Here is a 26,891-nt window from a genome sequence, read left to right as displayed (position 1 = left end):
ATGATTGTTTTTTACTACTGGCCATGTGTATATCCTTGAATCATCTGATTGATCTTAAATATTTTTTCCAGCGGGATGTTTTTATTTTACTGATTTGTGGGAACATTATGTATTCTTGAAGAGTGTTTTTAATGTTAGAATGTTAGAGGATTGGAATTCTAGCCTCCAGTAATCCCATGAAGATGTGGAAAATTAAGTATACTTATTAGACTAGTTAGCAATACCTAACAGAAATGATGCTTAGCCTGAAAGAAAAATATGAAACTTGAGGTTGAAGGGTCAGTATTAAAAGAGTATTGCATAGAGGTTAACAGCCACACTTTGGTATCAAAACTGGGTTTGAATAATAGCTCTGCTACTTACTGGCTCTTTTGACTTTTGACAAGTTACTTCTGTGCTTTGGTTTTTTCATCTGCAAAAAGCGGGTATGTACCCTGCAGTATGGTCAGCAAATCTTTTCTTGATAGGGCCAGGTATTAAATGTGACCTGCTTTGTGGATAACATAAGAGCTTTGTCCTATGTTCTTTGTTTTCCTGTGCAGCCTTTTAAAATGTAAAAACCCAGCCCTCGGCCTCATCTATAGCATTATTATAAATTGCTTCTGTTATGTCTAGTACATACTAAAACTTCATTAAATGGTAACTAATAGCTTAATTAATTGAAATTCTCTTGTATTAGGTTAGTATAGGGATTGGCAAACTACAGCCTCAGTCCAAATGTGGTCCACTGACTGTTTTTGTACAGCTCATGAGCTAAGAGTTTTTAAGTGAGAAGGAAAAAAATAGCAAAAGTATAGTTTTTTTATGGCATATGAACATTATATGAAAATTTTGGTAGTGACCATAAATAAAGTTTTATTGGAAGACAGCTATGCTCATTCATTTGCATATTGTCTATGGTGCTTTTGCCCTACAGTGGAAGATTGAGTGATTGCAACAGAGTCCATATGGAGGGCAAAAGCCTTTGGTATGGCCTGCGAAGTCTTAAATATTTACCATCTATTCTCCCTGTGTGGAAAAAGTTTGCTGAACTTGAGTTCCTCAGGGACCCAGACTTTTAAGAAATAAAAAATAAAAAAGCATTGGAATTTCTTTGTCAGGTGACTATAATTTTTAGGTACTGATTAGGTAAGATACTGAGTAGTTTATTCCAGTGTGGTTTTGTGGAATGAATGAAACAAGGGATTATGAGGGTTTTCCTAACCAGGATGGATGGAGTTTCACTGTTCTTTTTAGCAGCATGGAGATTTTAGGTAGTTTATTATCGACTCTACTTACTGCCTCCCTATGCTCTGTGGAGGAGGTGGATATTAGCAAATACTGGCATGTCACATTTTGATGAGTCCTTTTATTTTTGAGAGGTTAATATCTCTGCTTTTGACTGGGTGGGGTCTCATTTATATTGCTAGAAATTTTGAGAAGAAACCAAGCAGAGGACCATTATTTCAATATGGAAACTCTTTTTGTCAGGTAATTCTGAGCTTTAGTGTGGACCACATTGCTTGCCTATGGGCAGTTACTGGATTGTTTGTATCCAGTATACAAGACACAGTTTTGTGGAAGCAACAGGGTTTTTTAAAAGTGTCTGGAGCCTTTGGTCCCAGGTCTGCTTTCTCTCATGTGTGAGGATCCCTATGGCAATAACAGATTGGCCCAGTTCACATGATTGGTTCCTTAACAAGTCTTGAGAATATTCAGATTTGGGGGTAGCCTCTCTTGCTCAGAACAAGGCTAGCATGTCACAGTTCCAGCATGGAAGAATTAAACCATACTTCAGTTGAGTTTTATCCCCAGCCATTTGGTTTTTAGCAACTTTTCATAAAGAGCCTGCCTGAGAATAGTTTCTATTAAAACAGTAACAGTCCACCCAGAGTAATTTTTGTTCATTATTTCAGATTATGTTCTTTAGTTTGAACACAATATTTAAATCTGATGATTTAGACATGGTCCACTGTACATTTGAACAAGAATAGACAAAGTTAGGATTCCCATCACTTACGTTCTAACATGTAAACTTTAGGCTTATAAAATGAAACAAAAAAAACTTCATAAATATGATTGAGAACTGTAGGAATTAATTTATAACTTTAAGGGCTACACTACCCTCAACTGTTAAAATTTGGACATGAAGGGAAACTGGAGTGTAGAGCTGAATCTGTTATCTATGTATCTTTGTGCTTCTTGCCCTCCCTTTTAAAAGAGCAGGTGGTGGATGAGATACACAAGTTCGTTTCAGGAGTGTGGAGTCTTGGAGTCTTGGTACTCTTGCTCCCTGACCCTGCTCTGGAGGTCATTTGTTTTGTTTGGCATACTGTTACCACATTTCTTCCTACTTTAGATCTTATTTTATCTGTTGCCTAGCATATTCTAATATTTGTTAAAACACTCAAATAGCTATTTCCAGAGGGAGCTTTTATAAAATAATATGGTGTTTAATCTTCTAAATGTAAATACAAATGTATTAGAACAAAGCATCAAGAGGCTAAAACAGTGAATAGTATAGCACAACCCAGTGGCCTAGAACACAATGAAACTTTCAGTTTTTTATAAACTTCAGCTTTATTAAGCAGTTCATTTGTTACTTTCTTTTTATGCATTGTCTCTTTCTTAAATTGTAAAGTTCATGAAATTTCATGATAAAAATTTGAATGTGAGGCAAAATTTTGGATTTTTGTATAAAAGATTTTCAGCAGCATATGGACATGTATATGATAGCGTTATAAGGAGATTTGCTTAAGAGGTATCCTTGTAGATAGTTTTTTAAAGTTTGAAATAATTAAATAGGTTAAAAGTAAAGTCATCTATAATATTGTTAAACTTTTGTATGATAATTGGAAGTGAAAGGTCCCCCACCTGTTTATAGCTTGTTTGTATCCTTCCTGACTTGATGTTTATATGAACATATTACATGTGCATATTCCATTTTTGCTTAATAACAAAACAATAAAAACAGAACACCATAACTAACTTGCTTTTTCCATGTATGTCATGGACCATCTTCCAGGTCAGTGCATCTAAACCTCCCTTGTTAATTTTAATGCCTCATACTCTACTATTATGGATGGTGCCATATATCAACAACCGGTTGGTCCCCTATTGATGGACATACGGTTGTATCTAGTTTTTTGCTAGCATTGCAATAGGTTAGAGGCTGTAATGAATGGTAAAGGAAGTAGGTAGCACTACTACTTTAATGGAGAAAGTAGAGAAGAAACTTCCTTTGCCATAGTCACTTACTAAATGAAATAGAAAACACTGTCAAAAGTTGAGAGGACCAAAATTGATACTTTTTCTCTGATCTTTTTGCCATGTGTATATCTGAATTCTTTGTTTTTAAAGAAGAAACAGCATTGAAGCATTATTTGGGGGGAAAACACACACACAAAATCCAGCAACTCAGCATTCATGAGCAACTCTATACTATACCAGTATGTGCCTGTGCAGTGGAAGGAAAACAATTTTGGTAAGGAATTAAAACTTTAGCTTTAAACTTCCAACAGGTTGATATTTATAATGAATGATGAATCAAAACATTTTAATATTCTTATGTTGACAAGGGTACCTTTTTTTTTTTTAGTTTTAAAAAAGTCACCATACCTTTGATAGCTTTAATTGTAGTTTAAACTATTCCCCTTTTCCCTTTAAAAAAAAAACAAACAGATTTTGCAGCCAACAAAAGTTAGATATCCTTAATATTTCTTCTGACTTTTATTAAAATATCTGTTACCATTTATTAGAGATGTTTATGGGTCAACTTCATCCTTTCCTGCAAGGGGCCCGGTTCACTAATTGCTGAGTTTTAAACAATCCTTTTATAGGTGTGTGTTGCATCCATCTAGATGCTTTGAGATGCTCATGTAGTTTTTAAATTAATTATAGATGGGGGATTATCATTGGTAGTTTTTTGTTTTGTTTTTTTGTTAAACCTTCATGTATGACATCTGTTAAAACTTATTTCTAAATGTAATCTTCTTTCTGCTTTTGCATTATATAGGAAATATATCCCGGACAATTCCAACCATCTCTCTGTCACAAATTCATAGCCTTGTCAGATAAGGAAGGAAAACTACTTCGCAACTACACTCAGAACATAGATACACTGGAACAGGTTGCAGGAATCCAAAGGATAATTCAGTGTCATGGTTAGTAAATTTCAGAATTGCTTTCTGTTAAGTTTGCTTTCTAGGAAAATTTTGGATTAGAAAGGAGACTGCCGTCCAGGAATGGAGATTGAGCTTTATTATTATGTTACTGATGTTAATGTTCAATTGTACATAAAATAAGAAAAATAGAATGCAAAAAAAATGGAAACCAGAAGTATTGGCCTTGATACTTGATTGTACAAAACATCAGAAATCAGTGTGCTTTGGGATTTCAAAAGATGTAGCAGTTGCATTCCATTAGAGTGTCTTGATTACAAAAGTAATACTAGCTATGTTTGAAAAAAAAAAAAGAGACACCTTTAGATTATGAAACCAGAGGAACTGGGTAGTTCAGGTGAACAGAATTCAAATATTTCAATCTAGCACAAGTATGAACAGAACGTTTCTTACGTAAAAAAAGTTGTTTTTACAACGCAACTGTTAATTAAGCTAAGGTTATACAATTATAACCTTCCAACTCTGTACAGTTTTAGCCCTGGAAGAGTTGGTTTGTTATATTAAAAAGGGTAGCTTCAGAGGAATCATCATTGTATCAACACCTCAGCAATTGATGATTGGACACTCTCTTGATTACATAAGCATTTTAGTTATTCATTCTCTAGATTCTCCCAAGGAATCTCTTAAAATTTTAAAATAATCTCACATTTCTGGTTGGCTTATTTCATATTATAACCCTTGTAGTATGTTTAATAAATAGAAACATTACTTAAATAAAACACGACGTACTGATTGTTTTTAGGTTCCTTTGCAACAGCATCTTGCCTGATTTGTAAATACAAAGTTGACTGTGAAGTTGTACGAGGAGATATTTTTAATCAGGTAATTTATCACCCATATTTTATGAATTGTGCCTGTCTCTGATCTGTTTCTTCTTTTGCCTCTCAAACCTTTTTTTCCTGAAAATATGTGGTACAGAAAGATCCAGAAAAAAGTGTTGATACCATTGGGAATTCTGGTGAAATATGTGAAATCCTTTCAATACTTGAACTTGAAAACATTGGTCCATAATGTCTCTAAAATGATGAAATTGGCTCTATAATATTGAAGACTAAAAACCCAGATTATACGTGAGGTGTTGCTCTATTTTTCTCCTTACTCTCCCTTTTTAGTGCCGATCAGATTCAGAATCTTACAGTAGGATGGTAATTCTTTTAAAAGAAAATTATTGTAAAAAGTATTTGTGCTCACTGCCAAAATACTGCAAGAAAACAGGCAAAGAATAAAAACCATCCAGAAATAAAATCTATTTATTTGCCTATATATGTAATCATATGTAATTATGAGTATAGTGTATTAAAATGAAATCATTCTGTTTTATGAACTTAATCTTTAAAGGATTGTCTGTGTGGTATGTATGTACATATGTACACATCATGCTGGTTTCTCCTTTAAATATACAGTGAACCCTTGACAGTCAATTGCGGGTTTGTACAGAGGTATAAGAGCATACAGATAATACTAACATTGTTATTTCATTGTATGTTAATAAACAAATGGTCAATGACTATTGACACTGATGTTTAGATTGTGTCCAGCATCATTGCTAATTGTCCACAGCTTTTCTGTTTTCTTTGATTTTTGAATTGAAATCTTTGGAAGTGTGGAAATGTGGACTGTTTCTAACTTGGGCTTTCCCTTGTCTTCCCAACTTCAACCAAAATCTGAAACATGCAGGTGGTTCCTCGATGTCCTAGGTGCCCAGCTGATGAACCACTTGCTATTATGAAACCAGAGATTGTCTTTTTTGGTGAGAATTTACCAGAACAATTTCATAGAGCCATGAAGTATGACAAAGATGAAGTCGATCTCCTCATTGTTATTGGGTCTTCCCTGAAAGTAAGACCAGTAGCACTAATTCCAAGTAAGTTGGTGATGACTTTTAGAGAATATTTCCATATATATTGCCATAGGTTGTGAGTCGCTACAGTCAACCACAGTGATCTTACTCTGTATCTGAAAGAGTGGTGAAGAGACCAACTTTAGTTTTTAGGTGATATTCTTACTTGTGAAGATAGGTTAATTGGGCTTTTTGGTAGGAGTAGGGGTAGGGGGAAGGGAGAAGAGTGTCAAAAATGATGTTAGATTCTAATGTATATGAAAAACTAAGACAAAGGGAAACAATTCAACTTTAAGTTAAAATGTATAGCTTGATAGAAGTATAGCACATAAAATAGCATTTGGGGATTCAGAATGATTGGCTTGTTTTTGTAAAAATAACAATCATGCCTTGTCATAATCATTGTATGTGGATCTACTTTATACATAAGGGTGTTTGTGTGTATAAAAATGCTCAAATACAGTTGAAGTCCCTTTTATTGTCAGAAATATTTCCTTAACACATGCTCTTATATAACCTTTTTTTCCTCCCTCTAGTGAGGAAACAAGGGAAAGGTGGAAGATAAAGGGACTAACTCACTAGCATCAGGTGTGTCCTAAAAAACGAGGGAAGGAGAGAATATCAGACCCTTAATCAGAGAGTTAGACTCCTACACCAGCAATCAGATAGGCAGCCAGAGTGAACAGTTGGAAGAAACAAGGATTTAAACTCTAATTCTGTCTTTTTCCTACCCTATATGTAGTTACACTTAGAAACATACTTTTAGCAGTATAACTCCATCTTCCCGAAATAACTGAAATTCTATTAAATTACAATATAGCACAGTTTGTAATTAAATAAAACATGAAAATTTAAAGTAGGAACTCTTGTATTTTTTTATTTTTTCTCCTTAAAGGTAAGGTGGAGAATTTTTTTTATCCTCAGCTGAGGAGATATGTTCATTGATTTTTAGAGAGAGAAACATGGATGTGAAAGAGAAACATTGATTGGCCATTTCCTGTACACACCCCAACCCGGGATTAAACCTGCAATTTAGGTATGTGCCCTGACCGGGAATCAAACCCACAGCCTTTGGTGGGCATGATGATGCTCCAAGCAACTGAGCCACCCGGCCAAGGCAGTATGATCATACAGTTTTTTTCCTTCATTTTGTTTATGGTTGTTCACATTAATTGATTGGTAAATAATTCAACAAACCTTGCATCCCAAGAATAAATCCCACTTGATCATAGTGTATGATTTTTTAATATATTGCTGAATTCAGTTTGCTAATATTTCGTTGAGGATTTGTGCCTCTATGTTTATTAGGGATGTCGGCCATAGTTTTCTTTTTTCTATTTGTAGTGCTTTTGGGTTTTTGTTTGTTTGTTTTGCGCCACAAGAACTTTTTTATTTTTTATTTTTTTTTAATTTTTAAAAAATTATTGCTCAAATACATTTGTCTCCACTTCCCACCACCTCTTTCCCCTGCCCCCCACCCCCACCTACCTCCTTCAGTCCTTTACACAAGTTCTTTGTCCTGACCCTTCCCTTCCCTTTCCCCGCCCACCCTCCCTCCTTCCCTTTTGATTCTTGGTTTCTTTTTTCTTTCAATATTGCTAGTTATATTTTCCTTGCTTGCTTGTTTTTTTGGTTAGGTTCCACTTATAAGTGAGATCCTATGATATTTGTCTTTTGCCCCCTGGCTTCTCTCCAGTTCTATCCATGCTGTCTTGAAGGGTAGTAGCTCTTTCCTTCTGCTGCTTAGTAGCCCTTTGTGTAAATGTACCATAGTTTTTTGATCTACTCATCAACTGATGGGCACTTAGGTTGCTTCCAGCACTTGGCTATTGTAAATTGCGCTGCTATGAACATTGGGGTGCATAGGTTCTTTTGAACTGGTGTTTTGGGATTCTTAGGGTATAATCCCAGCAGTGGAATCACTGGGTCAAAAGGCAGTTCCATTTTTAGCTTTTTGAGGAAATTTACAAACTGTTTTCCACAGTGGCTGCACCAGTCTGCATTCCCAGCAACACTGTACTAGGGTTCCCTTTTCTCCACAGCCTCGCCAGCACCTGTTGTTTGTGGATCTGTTTATGATGGCTATTCTGACCAGTGTGAAGTAGTATCTCATTGTGGTTTTAATTTGCATTTCTCTGATGTCTAGTGATGCTGAGCATCCTTTCATATGTTTCTGGGCCCTCTGTATCTCTTCCTTGGAGAAGTGTCTGTCCAGGTGCTTTGCCCATTTTTTAATAGAATTGTCTGTCTTAGAGTGGAGTTGTGTGAGTTCTTTATATATTTTGGAGATCAAACCCCTATCTGATGTATCATGGGCAAATATATTTTCCCATACAGTTGGCTCCCTTTTCATTTTGCTGATGTTTTCTTTAGCCGTGCAGAAGCTTCTTATTTTGATGAAGTCTCACTTGTTTATTTTTTTCTTTATGTCCCTTGCTTTAGGGGACATATCAGTGAAAATACTGCTGTGTGGGATATCTGAGAGTTTCCTATGTTCTCCTCTAGGACTTCTATGCTGTCGTGACTTATACTTAGGTCTTTTATCCATCTTGAGTTTATTTTTGTGTATGCTGTCAGTTGATGGTCAAATTTCAATTTTTTGCATGTAGCTGTCCAGCTCTACCAGCACCATTTATTGAAGAGGCTATTTTTACTCCAATTTATGCTTCTGCCCCCTTTGTCAAATATTAATTGACCATAAAGACATGGGTTTATTTCTGGGCTTTTATTGTGTCCCACTGATCCATGTGTCTGTTCTTGAGCCAGTACGAGACTGTTTTGATTACAGTGGCCTAGTAATATAGTTTTATGTCCAGTATTGTGATCCCTCCTGTTTTGTTTTTCTTTCTCAAAATTGCTGCAACTGTTTGGGGTCCTTTATGGTTCCATATAAATGTTAGAAATATCTGTTATATCTGAAATACATCATTGGTATTTTATTTAATAGGGATTGCGTTGAATCTGTGAATTGTTTTGGGTAGTATGGACATTTTGATGATGTTAATTCTTCCAATCCATGAACATGGTATATGCTTCTATTTGTGTCTTCCTTAATTTCTTTCTTCAGTGTTGTATAGTTTTCTGAGTATAGGTCTTTTACCTCCTTGGTTAAATTTATTCCTAGGTACTTTATTTTTCTTGTTGTTATAGCAAGTGGGATTTTTTCCCTGATTTCTGCTTCTGGTATTTCATTGTTGGTGTACAAAAATGCCTTCGATTTCTGAATATTGACTTTGTATCCTGCTGTTTTGCCAAATTCACTTACCAGGTCAAGTTGTTTTTTTGGTGGAGTCTTTGGGGTTTTCTATGTACACTATCATGTTATCTGCAAACAATGATGTTTTTACTTCCTCCTTTCCAATTCAGATGCCTTTTATTTCTTTTTCTTGTCTGACCGCTGTGGCTAGGATTCCAATACTATGTTGAATAGAAGTGGTGAAAGCAGACAACCTTGTCTTGTTCCTGATATTAGTGGGAAAGCTTTTAGTTTTTGCCTGTTGGTATGATGTTGGCTGTAGGTTTTTCATATATGGCCTTTATTACGTTGAGGAATGCCTCCTTTATTCCCATTTTGCTGAGTGTTTTTTATCATAAATGAGTGCTGTACCTTATCAAATGCTTTTTCCGCATCTATTGAGATGATCATGTGGTTTTTGTCTTTCCTTTTGTTTATGTCATGTATTACATTTATTGATTTGTGAATATTGAACCATCCTTGCATCCCTGGGATGAATCCCACTTGATCATGGTGAATGACCCTGTTAGTGTATTGCTGGATGCGATTTGCCAATTATTTTGTTGAGGATTTTAGCATCTATGTTCATAAGCGATATTGGCCTGTAGTTTTCTTTCTTTGTAGGGTCTTTATCTAGTTTTGGGATTAGGATGATGCTGGCCTCATAAAAAGAACTTAGGAGTCTTCCCTCTTCCTGGATTTTTTGGAGTTATCTGAGAAGGACAGGGGTTAGCTCTTTAAATGTTTTGTAAAATTCTCCTGTGAAACTGTCCAGTCCAGGGCTTTTGTGTGCTGGGAGTTTTTTCATTACTGCTTCAGTTTCACCAGCTGTTAATCGGTCTATTCAGGCTTTCTGCTTCTTCTTCATTCAGTGTTGGAAGGTTATACTTTTCTAGAACTTTGTCCATTTCATCGAGGTTTTCAAATTTCTTGGCATATAATTGCTCACAGTAATTTCTAACAGTCCTCTGTATTTCTGTGGTATCAGTTGTTATTTCTCCGCTTTCATTTCTGATATTCTTTGAGTCCTCTCCCTTTTTTTCTTGATGAGGCTGCTTAAAGGCTTGTCGATTTTGTTTATCTTTTCAAAGAATCAGCTCCTATATTGGTTGATCCTTTGACTTGTCCTTTTAGTCTCTATGTTGTTCAGTTCTGCTCTGATCTTGATTATTTCCTTCTTCTTGCTCTATGCTTTGTTTGTTGTTTCTCCAGTTCTTGAAGTTGTAGGGTTAGGTCATTTATTTGAAATATTTCTATCTTTTTTAGGTAGGCCTGTGTTGCTATTAACTTCCCTCTCAGGACTGCCTTTGCTCTGTCCCATAGGTTTTGGACTGTTGTGTGTTCACTTTCATTTGTTTCTAGAAACTGATTTCCTCTCTTACCATTGACCCATTCATTGTTTAGTAGTGTGCTATTCAGTCTCCATGAGTTTGAATGTTTTTGAGGTTTTTCCTTGAGTTTGGTTTCTAGTTTCAAGCCTTTGGTCCAATAAAATGTTTGTTATTAATTCAGTTTTCCTGAATTTGTTGAGGCTTGTTTTGTGTCCTTTCATGTGGTCTGTCTTTGAAAATTTTCTGTGTGCATTTGAAAAGAGTGTATTTTGCTTCTTTGGGATGAAAGGTTCTATATATGTCATTTAAGTCCATTTGATATAATGCATCATTCAGTTCCACAATATCCTTGTTTATGTTTGGAAGATATATCCATTTTTGACAGTGGGGTGTTAAAATTCCCTACTGTCAGTGTGTTGCTGTCTGTATCTTTCCTGAAATCTTCCAAGATTTTCCTTATATTTTTGGGTGCTTCTATATTGGGTGCATATAGGTTTACAATGTTTATGTCTTGATAGATTCTTCCTTTGAGTATTATAAAGTGTCCTTCTGGGTCTCTTTTTATGGCCTTTGTTTTGAAACCTATTATGTCTGATATAAATATTACTACCCCTGCTTTTTTTTTCCTGTTCATTTGCTTGGAATATTTTTTTCATCCCTTTACTTTCAGTCTGTGTAGGTCCTTTGTTCTGAGGTGGGTCTCTTGTAGGCAGCATATGTGTGGATCATGCTTTCTTATCCATTCAGCTACCCTGTGTCTTTTGATTGGGGTATTTAGTCCATTTACATTTGAAGTTATTATTGGTAGGTACTTACTCATTTTTTCCCTTTGTACCTGTGTTCTCTTTCTCATTCTTTTTCTTCATCTTCTTAAACCAGACCCTGTAGCATATCTTGTAGTGCTGGTTTGGTGGTGATGTATTCTTTTAGCCTTCTTTTGTCTGGGAAACTCCTTATTTCGCCTTCCATTGTAATTGAGAGCCTTGCTGGGTAGAGCAGTCTTTGTTGCAGGCCTTTGCTTTTCATGACTTGGAGTATTTCTTATCATTCCCTTATGGCTTGTAGTGTTTCTGTTGAGAAGTCATCTGCTAGCTGTATCGGGGCTCCCTTGTATGTTACTACCTTTTTCTCCTGGCTGTCTTTAGGATTCTGCCTTTGTCTTTGATATTTTCCATTTTAATGATGATGTGTCTCAGAGTGGGCCTCATTGGGTTCCTCTTGAATGGGACCCTCTGTGCTTCCTGGACTTGTGTGACTTTTCCTCTCCTCAAATTAGGGAAGTTTCCCATCATGACATTTTCCATACAGGTTCTCTTTCCCTTGCTCCTCTTCCTCTCATTCTGGTATCCCTATTCTACGGATACTAATTACGTTTCAGGTGGTCCTACATTTCCCTAAACACACCCGTTCATTCTTTTTGAGTCTTTTTTTTCATTTCTTGCTCTTTTGGGGAGCTTTTTTCTACCTCGTGCTCCAGTTCACTGATTCTATCCTTGGCTTCATCTAGCCTGCTTTTGATTCCTTCTACTGTGTTCTTAAATTCAGAAATGGTATTCTTCATTTTCTCTCATCTCTTATTGATAGTTCCTATGTTCTTTTTCATGGTGATATAGTTTGCAGTAAGTTCTTCGTAGTTTCCCTGTAGTTTTTCATAATTCTTTTTGCGCTCATGGAGCTCATTGAGCTTCCTTAGAACCATTGTTTTGAATTCAATATCTCATAGTTTACAAGCCTCTATTTCATTTAGTTCTCTCTGTGGCGATTCCTCCTTGCCCTTCAATTGGGAAGTGTTTCTTTTTCTTTACATTATTTGTGAGACTTTTTTGCTTCTGCTTCTTCACTTCCTGGCTTTGTGGTGTGAACCTCTATGGTAGGAGACCGCTTTTTTTCCTTCTTTCTTCCTTCCTTCCTTCCTTTCTTCCTTTCTTTCTTTTCTTCCTTCCTTCCTTCCTTCCTTCCTTTCTTTCCTTCCTTCCTTCCTTCCTTCCTTCCTTCCTTCCTTCCTTCCTTTCCTTTCCTTCCTCCCTCCCTCCCTCCCTCCCCTGATAATATCAGCTGTTGATCCCATTTGACTTTATCAAGAGCAGTTTCTGTGGAATGGTAGAAAGAGAAGCCTGACAGGAGTGAATTGAGGAGAATCTGCAATGTGAAAATGCGAAGGCAGAACTTTCCTATTAGTAGTGCTTTTGGTTTTGGCATCGGGGTAATGCTGGCCTTGTAAAATGAATTTGGAGGCTTTCCCTTCTCTTCAGTTTTTTGGAATAATTTGAGAAGTATAGGTATTAATTCCTTTAAATGTTTGGGAAAATTCACCTGTGAAGGCATCTGGTTGAGGACTCTTCTTGAGAGATTTTTTGATTACTGATTTCAGCGCTAGATTTTGTGTTTCTTCTGATGCAGTCTTGGAAGCTTGTGTTTCTAGAATTTATCCGTTTCCTCCTGGTTGTCCACTTTGTTGACATAGAATTGTAATATTTTCTCATAATCCTTTGTATTTCTGTGGTATCACTTGTCACCTTTCTTTCTGATTTTTGAAATTTTATTTATTTGGGCTCTCTAGATGAATCTTGCTAAAGAGTTATAGTTTGTTTGTTTGTTTGTTTTTAAGAATTATTGATTTTGTTTATCTTTTCAAATACCTGCTCTTGGTTTCCTTGGTGTTTGGTATTTTTATATTATATTGCATTGTTTCTAACTTAATCTGTATTATGTCCTTCCTTCTGCTCACTTTGGTCTTTGTTCTTGTTTTTCTAATTCTTTGGGTGTAAGCTTAGATTATTTACTTAAAGCTTTTCTTGTTTCTTGAGGTAAGCCTGTGTTGCTATGAATTTCCTTCTTGGAACTCCTTTGGCTGTGTCCCATAGATTTTGGACTATTGTGTTTCATTTGTTTAAGGTATCTTTTCATTATGTACTAGCATGTTATTTAGCCTCCATGTGTGTGTGTGTGTGTTACAGTTTTCTTGTCATTGATTTCTAGTATATACCATTGTGATTAGAGATGTTTGACATGATTTCAATCTTAAATTTAGAGGTCTGTCCTGGAAAATGACCCATGTACACTTGAATGTATATTCTACTGCTTTGGGGTGAAATGTCCTAAAATATCTCAGCCAAATCCATCCGGTCTAATATATCACTTAAAGGCACTTTTCTTGTTGATTGTCTCTCTGAATGATCTGTCCATTGTTTAAGTCCTGTGCTTTTACTGTATTATTGTCAGTCTCTTCCTTTAAAGTTTTAGGTGGTCCTTGTTGGAAATGTAAATGTTTACAAGTTACATCCTTTTCTCGAAATGGTCCCTTTATCATTGTAAAATGTCCTTGTCTCTTGTTCCAGCCTTTGTTACTTATTTACATATGAGAAAGAGGAAGGGAGAAAGAGACATTGATTTGTTGTTCTGCTTATTTATGCATTCACTGGTTGCTTCTGGTATGTGGCCCTGACTGGGGATCAAATCCGCAGTCTTGGCAAATTGGGATGATGCTCCAACCATCCTGAGACACCGGCCAGGGTTTACAGCCTTTGTTTTAGTCTATTTTGTGCCTTGGCCACTGTGGCTCAGTGGATTGAGTACTCGCCTGTGAACTGAAAGTTTGCTGGTTCCATTCCTGGCTGGGGCACATGCCTGTGTCGCAGGCTGGGTCCCTAGATGGTGTCGATACATCTCTTGCACATCAATGTTTCTCACCCTTTCTCAGTCCCTCTTTTTTCTCTAAAAATAAATAAATCTTTAAAAAATAAAGTATTTTTGTTTGACAGAAGTATTGCTACCTCAGCTTTTTTCTTTTTTTCCATTTTTAATTTGCCTGAAATAGCTTTTTCCATCTCTTTACTTTCAGTCTGTGTGTGTCTTTAGATTTGAAGTGGGTCTATTGTAGGCAGTATATGTACAGGTCTTGTTTTCATCCATTAAGCCACCCTCGTCTTTTGATTGGAGCATTTAATTTACATTTAATGTAATTATTGATAGCTGTGTAAGTCAGTTGCTATTTGTTGTTTTCTGACTTTTTTATAGTTCTCTGTGTTGACCTTGTGCTTCAATCCCAACCTGCTTTCAGAGCAGTCAATTTTAAGTTGATGGCTGCTTAAGTTTGAACACATTCTAAAATCACCACAGCCATACCTAGCTGGTATGGCTCAGTGGATGGAACACCAGCCTGCAAACTGAAAGGTCACCCATTCGATTCCCAGTCAGGGCACATGCCTGGATTGCAGGCCATGTCCCCAGTTGGGGGCATGCAAGAGGCAACTGTGATATTTCCCTTCCTCTCTTTCTCCCTCGTTTCCCCACTCTCTAAAAATACATAAATCTTTTTAAAAAATAAAATCACTACCGTTTTTACTCATCCCCTCCACTTTTTTTTAATCTTTATTTCTTTGCTTCCATTGTGTGTATCTTTTTGTTTCCCTTAATTTATTGTTATAATTATACATGGTTTTTCTACTTTTGCCTTTCACCCTTTGTACTAGCTTTATAATTGGTTGATCTACTGCTTTATGTGTTTACCTTTTGCGGCGAGATTTTTTTTTCCTGTTCTTATTCATATTTTTAATCTTTTCTTTTCTACCTAAGAAGTCTCTTGAACATTTCTTACAGTATTGGTTGGTGGTGATGAACTCCTTTAGCTTTTTGTTGTCTGATAAGCTCTTTAGCTCTTTTCTGATTCTAAATGATAGTCTTGCTGGGTAGAGTAATCTTGGTTCTATGTCCTTGCTTTCTTTCCATCACTTCGAATATTTTGTGTCATTCCCTTCTGGACTGCAGAGCTTCTTTTGAAATCAGCTAACAGTCTCTTGGGGGCTCCCTTGTAGGTAACTAACTGGTTTTCTCTTGCTGCTGTTAACATTCTCTCTTTGTCTTTAGCCTTTGGCATTTTAATGATGATGAGTCCTGGTGTGGATCCCTCTTTGGGTTCAACTTGTTTGGGACTTCCTGAGCTGCAGGACTTGTATGTCTGGTTTTGTCAGGTTAGGGAAGTTTTTAGTCATTATTTCTTCAAATAGATTTTCCACCCTTTGCTCTTTCTCTCCTCCTGCTCTTGGGACCCCTAATGGTGCAAATGTTGGTGTCCTTGCTATTGTCCCAGAGGTCCCTTAAATTATGTTCGTTTAAAAATCCTTTTTCTTTTTGCTGTTACAGTTGGGTGTTTCCCCTCAGCTTTGCTTTCCAGATCACATCCTTGATTCTCTGATTCATCTGGCCTATTGTTTTTCTCTAGTGTAGTCTTCATTGACGTTACTCTTCCATTTTGATTGGGTCTTTATGCTTTCTGTCTCTCTTTTGAAGCTCTTACTGAGTTCATCTGTTCTCCTAAGTTCATTGAGCAGCCTTATTACCAACCAGTGTTTTGAACTCCTAATCTGGTAGATTGCTCATCCCCATTTTGTATAGCTCTTTTTGTGGAATTTTGTTCTGTTCTTTCATTAGGATGTTTCTTTCTTCATTTTGGCTGACTCTGTTTCTATGTATTAGTTACCAATTGATTTTAGACAGAGTGAGAAAAAAACTGATTTGTCATTTCCACTTATTTATACATTCGTTGGTTGATTCTTATCTGTGCCCTGACCAAAGATTGAACCCGCAGCCTTGGTGTATCAGGATGATGCTTCAACCAACTGAGCTACCTGGCCAGGACCATCTTCCAGTCCTGACAGAGTGGCCTTATGTAGGTGTCCTGTGGATCCCAATGGCACAGTCTCCTCTGTCACCTGAGCAGGATGCTCCAGGGGTGCCTCCTGTGTGGACTATGTGTTTCTTCCTGTTGTAATTGGGCCTTCATTGCTGCTGCTGGCAGAGAAGTGGGTGGCGTTGACCCTCAGGCTGAGTAGCTGTGAGGGCCAGCAGCAGCTACAGCATGTGAGCTGTTGTGTCGGGGCTGACCTCTGGGAGTATGACTCCCTTTAGCATGGTTCTGTTGCCAGCTGAGGCTACCCTTTGGGTGTATTAATTGTGGAGCTCTTTCTGTGCGTCCCTGTGATCTGAAGCTGCCCACCAGGTGTGTCAAGTCCGGAACCTCCTGGGAGGGAATCCAGTGCAGGCCTAGGTTAGCCAGGGCTTGTACTGGTCTTGGGGCAGCTCGGTAGAGCTACAAAGTGCGATCTGTGGTTTGTTGCTGCTTGTGCTAGGCTTGGCGATGGCTTGCTAAGAGATTATGTCGTGAACCAAGACTGGCTGCAGGTTGTGCCGGACTTGGCACCCTTTGGAGGGCACTGCAGTGAGATGAGCCCAGCTGCCATTTGTGTTCAGCTTGTGACCACTTTAGCTGGGGCTATGTTAAGAGACTGGACACCACATAGCTAGGTTTGCAGCCACCTGATGGGAGTTAGAATGCAAGTTGAGACTGGTTGTGCTTGTGCCAGGCTAGGGGCCACTTAGCAGAGGCTACAGTGCATGACAGGGCTGGCTGCTGCATTGTTTGGGGTTTGTGGACCTTTGAGATAGTTTGTAACACCGGCTGAGACCAGCCAACACTTGTGTGAGGTTTCTGAATTTTAGGGCAACTTTGAAGTGCCAACAAAGGCAGGCCACTTGGGTGAAGAAGCCAGTAGGAGAGGCTCTGGACAGGCAAGGGAGTTGAGCAGGGCTGGGTCTCAATCACCAGGGCCAGGTGAACAGTGTTAGGTTAATGTGGGACACAGATTTGGCATCTGCCTACACTGGGCTGGTGGGAGGCGAGTTCAAAATAGGAGTAACTGTGCCTGCTAGCACTTCTGTCCCCAGAGAAAGTTCACTCCCCCTGCATGCCTCCTCCAGCCCTAACACAGATGTTACTCAATTTATTTCCTTCCCGTATGTCAAGCTGCTGTCCCTGGGCTGGAGCTTAGAGCACAGGTCCTTTAAGAGCAGCTCCACTGTCTCACAACTTGCATCACTCTCAGATGCAGTCCCTGCTGGGTTTCACAGCCAAATGTTAATGGGGACTCCTCTTCTTGGCACTAGTGCCATGGGCTGCAGAGACTGATGTGGGTCTTGGACCCCTCGAGGGGCTCATCAGACAGGACCTCTGCAGTACAGCTGTCCCTTCCATGGACTGGGGCCTGCCTGTTCTATGTCTCTGCCCCTCTAACCGGTCTTCGATGTGGCTTCTTTATATCATAGGGAAAGTTTAATGTGATTGTGGAAAGAGGCAAGTTCAGCATTTACCTACTCTGCTGTCTTGACCAGAAGTCCCCCACACACTTTATCTCAGGAACTGTTTCAGTAAAATAACAATCACTTACTCTGTGCCAACTTGAAATACATTAACTTAATTCTCATTGCAACTTTGTGGGAAAGTACTGTTCTTACCCCCATTATACAGACAAGGAAATTGAGGTACAGACTAAAAGAGGTCTAAGATTGCTCAGAGATAACCAGGTGACAGAAGGAGAACCTGAAATTTTATGAAAGATACTTAACTGCTCATCTGTTACTTGATAGCTTGAGGAAATATTAATGGCTTAGTTAAGTATTAATGGCCCGTTTCTTTCTTTGGTATTGGGAGAATGTTAGATTTTTGCATAGTGCATTTGTTGTAGCTTTTTTAGCTTAATTATCTCCTTCCCTTTTTCTTATTTTTTTACCCTGTTTTTAGGTTCCATACCCCATGAAGTGCCTCAGATATTAATTAATAGGGAACCTTTGCCTCATCTGCATTTTGATGTAGAGCTTCTTGGAGACTGTGATGTCATAATTAATGAACTGTGTCATAGGTTAGGTGGTGAATATGCCAAACTTTGCTGCAACCCTGTAAAGCTTTCAGAAATTACTGAAAAACCTCCACGAACACAAAAAGAGTTGGCACATTTGTCAGAGTTGCCACCCACACCTCTTAATATTTCAGAAGGCTCAAGTTCGCCAGAAAGAACTTCACCACCAGATTCTTCAGTTACTGTCACAGTCTTAGACCAAGCAACAAAGAGTAATGTTGATGATCTAGGTATGTCTGAATCAAAAGATTGTACGGAAGAAAAGTCACAGGCAGTACAGACTTCCACTAGGAGCACTGAAAGTGTTACCGAACAGTTGGAGAGCCCAGATTTGAAGAACATTGGCTCCAGCACTGGGGAGAAGGATGAAAGAACTTCAGTAGCTGAAACAGTGAGAAAGTACTGCCCATCCAAGTTTGCAAAGGAGCAGATTTGTAAACGGCTTGATGGTAAGAAACTATTTTGGAAGGTATAATTATTGCAACAAAATATTTGCAAGAAGTGAGTAAATTTGGCAGGCTTGTTGATAGGGTAGCTTTGTGCAGCTAAATGTAGCATTACAAAGTTGAGTAGTTTAGCTAGAGAAAAATAAACAGTGGTATCTTAAATAATATGGGGAAGAAACTGTGTGAAGTATGCTTAGTACCTGTGATACTTTAGGGGGTAAGAAGGTGAGCATTAAATTAAGAAAATTAGGAAATATTGAGTGCTCTGCCATTGTCTGGTGCAAGTTTAGCTGGTAGAAAAGGATGACTGAGATGTCACTGCTTTCGTGGGTGAGTTGCTTTATACACAGTATTTGACTTTAATCTCATGAAGTGTAGGAACTATTGGGTTGGCCAGAAAGTTCTTTTTGTTTTCTCCGTAAGATGGCTTTAGTAGTGCTTAGTTGTATTTAATTTCATTATAAACAATTTGTTAGATTGTATTGTGACAGCTGTCATAGCAGCGTTCATTAAAAAAAAAAAAAAAAACTTACCAGATATACAACATTTTCAGCATATTATGCTTTATTATTTCAAGAAAGGTAAAAACACAACCGAAACACTAAAAAAAGATTTGTGCAGTGTATGGGGAAAGTGCTGTGACTGATGGAACTACATGTGGAAAGTGGTTTGTGAAGTTTCTTGGTACTGTTGAGCACCCCTGGCCTCTGCCCACTAGAAGCCAGTGGCTGGAGATGGCTGACATATTCAAAATATCCAAATCAGTATTTAAGTAATTGGTGAAGATGAAAAATATTTTAAATTTACAGAAAAAACTATAACAGATTTTTTGGCTAATTCATTATTATTACATGTCTGCTACAGGTGGGAAATCTGAGGACCATAGAGGTTAAATACCCCTAGTAGAGCAACTACTAGGATTTGGAAGAACCAAGATTGGATTCCAGGCATATCCCCAGAGCCTGCCCCTTTAACCACTATACTATGTTGTCTCAGATCTAGAAAACATCTAATTCTTCTCCATTAATTATAAGGAATCACATCTAACCTGTTGCCACATGGAAAGTCTTCACCAATTAGTATTAACATAGGTAAAATCACTTTCTGCTTTTTAAAAATCACTGTTTTAAGTCCATGTAACATTTGGCGAAAAAAATCCTAATTTAATTAAAGTAGGAAACAGACTCTTGTACATACAGTTTAAAGTATTAGGTCCCATTCTGCTTTCCATATGTGGTGAAAACTGACAACTGTATTAAGTGGTCTGATCATTTCCTGTAAATGAATTTTAAGTTCAGTTGAGTAAGCCTTTGGGCCTTTTACACATTAGGCATTATTGGCAAATTCTGGAGGCACAATGATCAATCTACTGATGTTTGTATATCATTATAAAAATAGGTGATTAAAAAATAGGTGATATGTAAAAGTAGATGCTACTTGGAGGGGAATAGATTATATAGATTATATTTGGGCTTTCCCCCCAAAAAACCTTAACTGACTCTTCTGACTTTGGTCTTTTGAACGCTAAGTAGAGTTAAAAGTAGGGGAAGTCTTCCCAAGGGGAAACTAGAGAAAGCATAGAAGAATGTTTATGTATGCAAATATGGCAAAAGTCAGAAGTAGATTACTGTTGATTTAATCAGGTAATACAAGTCTCTACCATATACAGAGTCTACCTATGCACTGAAGATTTTCACCCTCGGGATTTTCTTTGAATATCTTTTGATGGATAGGCCAGACAGATAAAATTCTTTGCCCCAGTGAACAAAGGTAAAACCTGGACACCTCTCTTTGGTACTATACTTTGGCTTTACCAGTTTATCCTTAAAAGTACAGACTTTGGAATTAGACCCAAGTTGTCTCAGGTCTACCTTGGGCAAAATCATTTGATCTTTTTTTTTAAAAATCAGTAAAAAGGAAATAAAACAGCACATACTTCACAGCATTGTGAGAATTTAAAGATAACTGCTGAAAAGAGGGTAAAATTGCAGCTGTTCAAACCAAGTAACCACCTGATTTGACTCACTCATTTTAGTTTGCCACTATTTATGTTGTGAAATCAAGGCTGACGTGGGAGCATATGTAAGATAAAACTAGATCTGTCATGATGGTTGCCAAGAAGAGGGCAAAAACAGACAGGCATAGGGTACTTGGACTGTAAAGATTATTCTGTTTTTATAAGAGCCCAGAGCAGAAAAAAGAATTTTTTTTAGAAACATGGACCAAAACTATAGAAAAGTACAGTGCAACCATGTACTAGCACCTGGAACCCCTTGAAAGATTGAGGGGGTGTGATTCAAAGAGGACCTTACTGAGAAGTGCCAGATGGGGTTGTCTCTTAGCAGCTGTAATGCAAGTTCTTGATTCCCTTTTCTGATCTTGGAAATTAATTTCAGTGGCTTAGAAAACTGAAGAATGCTCTGTTGTTCTGAAATGGAAGAAAATAAGTGTTTACATTGTAATTTGTGATTCATTAGAGGATTGTGAAGTCAGTTTTGTGCTCCTGATCAGAATTGTCACATTTAGGTTGTTTCAGTGAGAACAGGGTCATGATAGGGTAGAAAAACGTTTGAAAGCCTCTTTAAAAAGAAGTTAAAGTATGCTTAGCAGATGGCATGTGACTGCAAGTCATTTATGGAGTAGTCAGGCTTTTGTGAATTTGGGATATAGTGTAATTATTATGTGTGAAAATAATTCTATTAGAAGCTATTCTTGTGAATTTAAGGGTAGAAAACATTTCATCATTAATGTTTAGGGTCCCCACACATTCAATTAAAAATTACAATGTAAATAAAAGAAGCTAAACCTAAACCAGATTTGACCAAGCTGGGACTTTTAGCTTCATTAATATTCACAGATGCAAATTGATGCTCTTTAGAACATCTTAGAGGAGGTGCTCTCGACCTGAGGTTCATGGCTTGGGGTTGGGGAGCTGTTCTTACTATAGGTCAAACCTCATACTGTGAATACAAATTTGGAAAGGGTTGGGGCGAAAAGTTACCCATTGCTAGGTGAATGGTCCTCTCTCACACTATAACGTGGATTAGGACTCTTACAAAAATAGATTCTGATTCAGTAGGTGGGATATGGGGACTGAGAATTTAATTTCTAACAAACTGCCAGGTGATGCCAGTGTCTACGGACTGTCGGGTTGGCTAAAAAGCCCATTTAGTTTTTGCCATAAAATTAAGAAATTTTTCATTTTCACCAATAACTTTATTGAGTTATGTTGGCTATCTCCTGTGTGATAGAACATTGATTGTTCTCAATTAATGTCTCGATTTGATTGCTGTCAACCAGGAGCATCATTGAACAAGAAATCTCCAGTACAGAACTTTGCAAACCACTCTTGACTCATTTGGTCAGTCACAGCACCTTCTCCATGCAGTAGTAATAGCACAGATTTTTTTTTTTCCATTTCAGTTGCATTTTTACCTTTCTTGAAATAATAAAGCATAATGTGCAAAAAAAGTTGTATATTTTCTTCCATCTTCAATATATTAAAATGGCTGCACAAAAATTCACCAATTCTAATTTTTTTTTAATGCACACTGATATGACAGCTGTCATAATGCAGTCTTAACAAAATTGATTTGAATGTAGTTAAAGACAGCTAAGCACTATGAGAGCCACCTTATGGAAAAAACCACACAAACTTTTTGGCTAACCCAATACTTTGAGTAGGTGGTGAAGCCATATTTTTAGGACAAACTTATTTTTAGGTTTATAATAGGAAAAGGTAAGTATTTAGTAAAGATGGTTTGAAAGCATATATGTGCTTTAGAGAAGCTATGTTCAGTTAACATGAATTAGGTATCTAATGTAGTATAGGTTGGATGCTTCATCTCATCAAATCTGTTCAATGGAGTTGGTTAAGTAACCTTTATCAAACATGGTTCTCTACATTTACTTAATAGGGTTGTTAAAATTATTTTTTCTCAGATGAGGAAATTAAGGCAGAGAGATAACTGCCAAAATTTGCAAAGCTCTGGTGAGTAGCAGAACTAAGTTTTCCATCCAGTACTGAATCTATAACTTAATTTTAAACATCACTACAGTAATAACCGTATCTACTAATGATACTCAGGTAAAAGAGTTGGAACCTATGCTTAATCCAGACTGCCCAATCAGACTGAGATGGTCTTTACAAAAAAACTAGAAATAACATTTCTTTTATTACTGTATTCCAGGTAATCAATATCTGTTTTTACCACCAAATCGTTACATTTTCCATGGTGCTGAGGTTTATTCAGACTCTGAAGATGACGTCTTATCTTCTAGTTCTTGTGGCAGTAATAGTGATAGTGGAACATGCCAGAGTCCAAGTTTAGAAGAACCCATGGAAGATGAAAGTGAGATTGAAGAATTTTACAATGGTTTGGAAGATGATGCTGATATTAATGAGAGAGCTGGAGGAACAGAATTTGGAGCTGATGGAGGTGATCAGGAGGCAGTTAATGAAGCTGTATCTATGAAACAGGAAGCAGCAGATATTAACTATCAAATAAACAAATCAATGTAGTAGTTGTCCAGGTACAGGAATTGTTCCACCAGCATTAGGAACTTAGCATGTCAAAATGAATGTTTACTTGTGAACACGATAGAACAAAGGAAACCAGAAAGGTGTAATATTTATAGACTAGTACAATAGATTCCCCCCTCCCATGGGTAATTTTTAACTTCCTTATTTCTGTACTTGTACACTCAACACTAACTTTTCTTTTTTTTAAAAAAAGAAAGGTACTATGTATCTTTAATCTGCTCTTGGTCAAGATTTTCTTTTTGAAGGTTCATTTGTATGATACATCCATATGTATATATAATTTTGTTTATACATTTTGCTTAGTGAGTTTAAACATTCTAAAGTTTTCAAAAAGCCATTGGAATGTTAAATTAATGTAAAGGGAACAGCTTATCTAGACCAAAGAATGGTGTTTTCACATTTTTCTTTGTAACATTGGTTTGAAATTCTCAAATCTCTGTTCTGCTAAACTTTTGATTCTTTATTAGCACAATTACCTATTTTTAAACACTGGCATTTTCCAAAACTTGTGGCAGCTAACTTTTAAAAAATCTCATGACATGCAATGTGAGTAGAAGGAAGTCAACGGTATGTGGGAGAGCACTCAGTTGTCTTTGTTTTTTAAAGTAAGACTTGGTGCTAGAGTTTCAGGAATATTGTATTGTTCAAGTAAAGATGGCTTTTGTACTTCCTGTGGGCATGTAGAAATGTCTATATTGGCTCATAAAACTAATCTGTAAAACAAATAAATGCTTTGGAAATGTTTCAATTGCTTTAGAAACAATAGTGCCTGTCTGGGTCCCCTTAGTTTTGAGCATTTTTGCCATTGTTTAAATACCTATCACTGTGGTAGAACTTACATTGATCCCTTTCTGCAAAGTATTAAACTGCCAAGATGTGAATATGCAAAAGCCTGTATGATCTATAATAATGGTACTTTGGGGAGAGTGTAATATTATGGACTGTTGCTTTTCTTTTCCATAGATGAGGAGAGTTTCAGGTCCCAGAGTATGGTTCCAAAGTAGTAAGACATTAATTATATATAATTCAACCAGTAAGTACATGTCTCCTGTTGGGAGTATTTGGTGCAGTAAACACCAAACTGCTTAGCCTAGTATTATGGAGAGAAACATGATGTAACTAATAGCAGAATAGTTAACGAATTAGTTCCTGTCTGTCTTTATTTAAAAGCTTAGACTGCCTTAAAATTAGAGATCAACTTTCTCAGCTGCAGAAGCTTCTAAAGCCTTTCAAAGAAGTTCATATTTTATAAAATTGCACACTAAACATTTATTTTCCAGACTTTTCCCAACATTACTCCCAAATTATAAAGTATTCCTATGTTGCTTTGGTATTTATTACAAAAAAAAAGATTTTAAAAATATAGCTGTTCTTTTAAGCATAAAACCCAGCTAGGAGTCTTATTGCCAGAGAAAAAATTTTATTGAATGGCCACTTCCCTGTTTGTCTCAATCTGAACTTATTTGGCTACACTAAAGAATGCAGTATATTAAGTTTTTCATTTGCATGATGTGTTTGTGCTATAGATACGATATTTTAAATTGAAAAATTTGTTTTAAATTATTTTTACAGTGAAGACTGTTTTCAGCTCTTTTTATATTGTACATAGTCTTTTATGTAATCTACTGGCATATGTTTTGTAGACTGTTAAATGATTGGGTATCTTCCTCCAACTTTTGAAATACAAAACCAGTGTTTTATACTTGTACACTGTTTTAAAGTCTATTAAAATTGTCATTTGACCTTTTTCCCATTAACTTACATTGTTATAAAATTTTAAAATCTTGCAGAGTTTATACAGCTTTGAGGGCTATATTAGATACTTTCTTTTCATAGTAAATTTCTTCAATTTATTATGTCTAATCAGAATGGTACTTAAGCAAACACTGATTAGTGCTGGGTTGTAGCAATTCATACATCACCAAAAGTTTCAAAACTGTGTTTCGACCATTCTAGGATGGGGGCCTTCATAGATAAAATGTGGGGGAAAGGCAGAGACTAAGAAAAACTTGATATATAAAGATTTGGGGGTGGGCAGTAAGGAATGGTGCATATGGTAATTCAGAGCCCATGTTATAAAAGCATCCAGGTTTTATGTGAAATTTAGCCTCCTGGTGCAAGATCATCCAAATTTTCATGCAAAGGAGGAATGGACAAAAAATGACTACAGACTATATGGGGTATGAACTTTTTGAGGCTAACCTGGATACCTACTACTTAGTCTGTTCAAATTCTTGAAAGTAGACTAGGAACACACCCCTTAAAAAGTACACGTAGTAAATAAAATCTTGAGTGCGCTCAGGTCTCCTGCCTTCTGCCCCCGAAAACTTTGAAAGTGTATTAAAATACTCTGCCCTGGTATATCTCACTTGTGCTAGAAAAATTACCTGCAAAATACTATCTTCACGTGTTAACCGTTCCTTTGATCAATGGTGTTTTACATCATATACCTATTGTGCATTATTTGATTATTTGAAACAAGGCTCAATGCCTAGACTTGTAATTTAAGAGTGTGGTAATACACCAAAACCTCTCCCCTAAGAAATGAAATCTAAGCCTTAAACTCAGGCTAGGGTGCTAGCAGAAATACGGAATGACTCTCAACAGGAAACTTAGTATATATAACCTACTGAGCGTCACCTTTAGAGACAAAGATCTAATTGGCATAAGGTGGGGCTTGTCCACAGTATTAAAGTACCCCCACCAGGTGACTGAAAAGTATAGCAAGGGTTGAGAAAGGAAAGGGATAGGGGAGTTAACTATGGTGTAACAAGGTCAACTTAACATAAAATACTTTATTCCCAATTTATCTCTAGAAATAGTTCATCAGTTAGCACTGGCAAGAATGGGTGGCTACTGAAGGAGGGTGAATTCTTTAGCAAAAGGAGAAAACTACGTTGAGTTTGGATGGCCAAAGTGCAAAAGGTTGGGGAATGGGAAGAGGTTGAGAACGTGTACTTTTTCCTCTTGCTTTCAGAGCCCACCGTAAGCTCTTCAGGGGAAGACTGCCTTATGCATATTATACAGGGTCAGGCACAAACACCACCCCCTTTTAGTTCACAGGCCAGCACTCAATCCACTGAGCTATACCAGCCAGGGCTAACACCCCCTTTTAATTACAAAATCATAAGCATGCTATTCTGTAATGTCACTATATGACATTTTAGGTGAAATGTTCAAATTAAAACTACAGATTATTACACCCATATGATTACCCTACCAACCACACTCAAGCAGGCATTACTTCCGCTGGACCCTGTACTTTGGCTTACAGCTTTGTTAAACTAAATGCAATGAAATCATTATGTCAGGAAGGCCCAAAAAGCTGTTCATAGAAATGAACCCCAATGAATGGTCCTTATGAGTGGACCCTACAAGAAGGCTGGGACTCATTTTAAAAATTCACGTCCTGGTTTTATTTCATGCAAATTTAAAGCCATGTCTTCGTTCTACTGATTTCTCGGTCTGAACAATGGTTATTGGTTAATATTACTACTCGAGACAGGAGCTACAAAGACAATTGCTGTTCAATCTGTGAGGAGACCAAATATTTTCAAGTTTAGCCAACCCTATAATCATGGTCCTTAAAATTTAGTGAACTCACTATTTGCCTACTTTCTACACTGGTCTACAAAGCTCAAGGTA

At 37.1% G+C, this 26,891-nt stretch overlaps 1 protein-coding gene across 3 annotated transcripts in view; it reads left to right on the top strand.

Moving 5' to 3' along the window:
• SIRT1 (sirtuin 1) overlaps nucleotides 1-25,052 on the top strand; it is a 35,251-nt gene extending 10,199 nt beyond the window's left edge. The window contains exons 1-6 of one of the 3 annotated variants that reach the window (XM_054572716.1): nucleotides 3,048-3,463; nucleotides 3,995-4,142; nucleotides 4,903-4,982; nucleotides 5,838-6,024; nucleotides 18,143-18,706; nucleotides 22,894-25,052. In XM_054572716.1, coding sequence (XP_054428691.1) covers nucleotides 3,431-3,463; nucleotides 3,995-4,142; nucleotides 4,903-4,982; nucleotides 5,838-6,024; nucleotides 18,143-18,706; nucleotides 22,894-23,225 — 1,344 coding nt within the window. In that variant the 5' untranslated portion in view covers nucleotides 3,048-3,430 and the 3' untranslated portion in view covers nucleotides 23,226-25,052. Of the gene's footprint in view, nucleotides 1-3,047; nucleotides 3,464-3,994; nucleotides 4,143-4,902; nucleotides 4,983-5,837; nucleotides 6,025-18,142; nucleotides 18,707-19,567; nucleotides 19,676-22,893 lie in introns of those variants that run through there. The other 2 variants (XM_054572713.1, XM_054572715.1) reach the window with 2 other exon arrangements.
• Nucleotides 25,053-26,891: the final 1,839 nt, after the last annotated feature.

Source organism: Pteronotus mesoamericanus, unplaced genomic scaffold (assembly GCF_021234165.1).
Source record: "Pteronotus mesoamericanus isolate MK-2021 breed Mesoamerican mustached bat unplaced genomic scaffold, CSHL_Meso_final contig_24, whole genome shotgun sequence".
Lineage (NCBI taxonomy): Eukaryota > Metazoa > Chordata > Mammalia > Chiroptera > Mormoopidae > Pteronotus > Pteronotus mesoamericanus.
The sequence above is the reverse complement of the archived record's forward strand: the minus strand, read 5'-3'. Positions and strand labels throughout refer to the sequence as shown.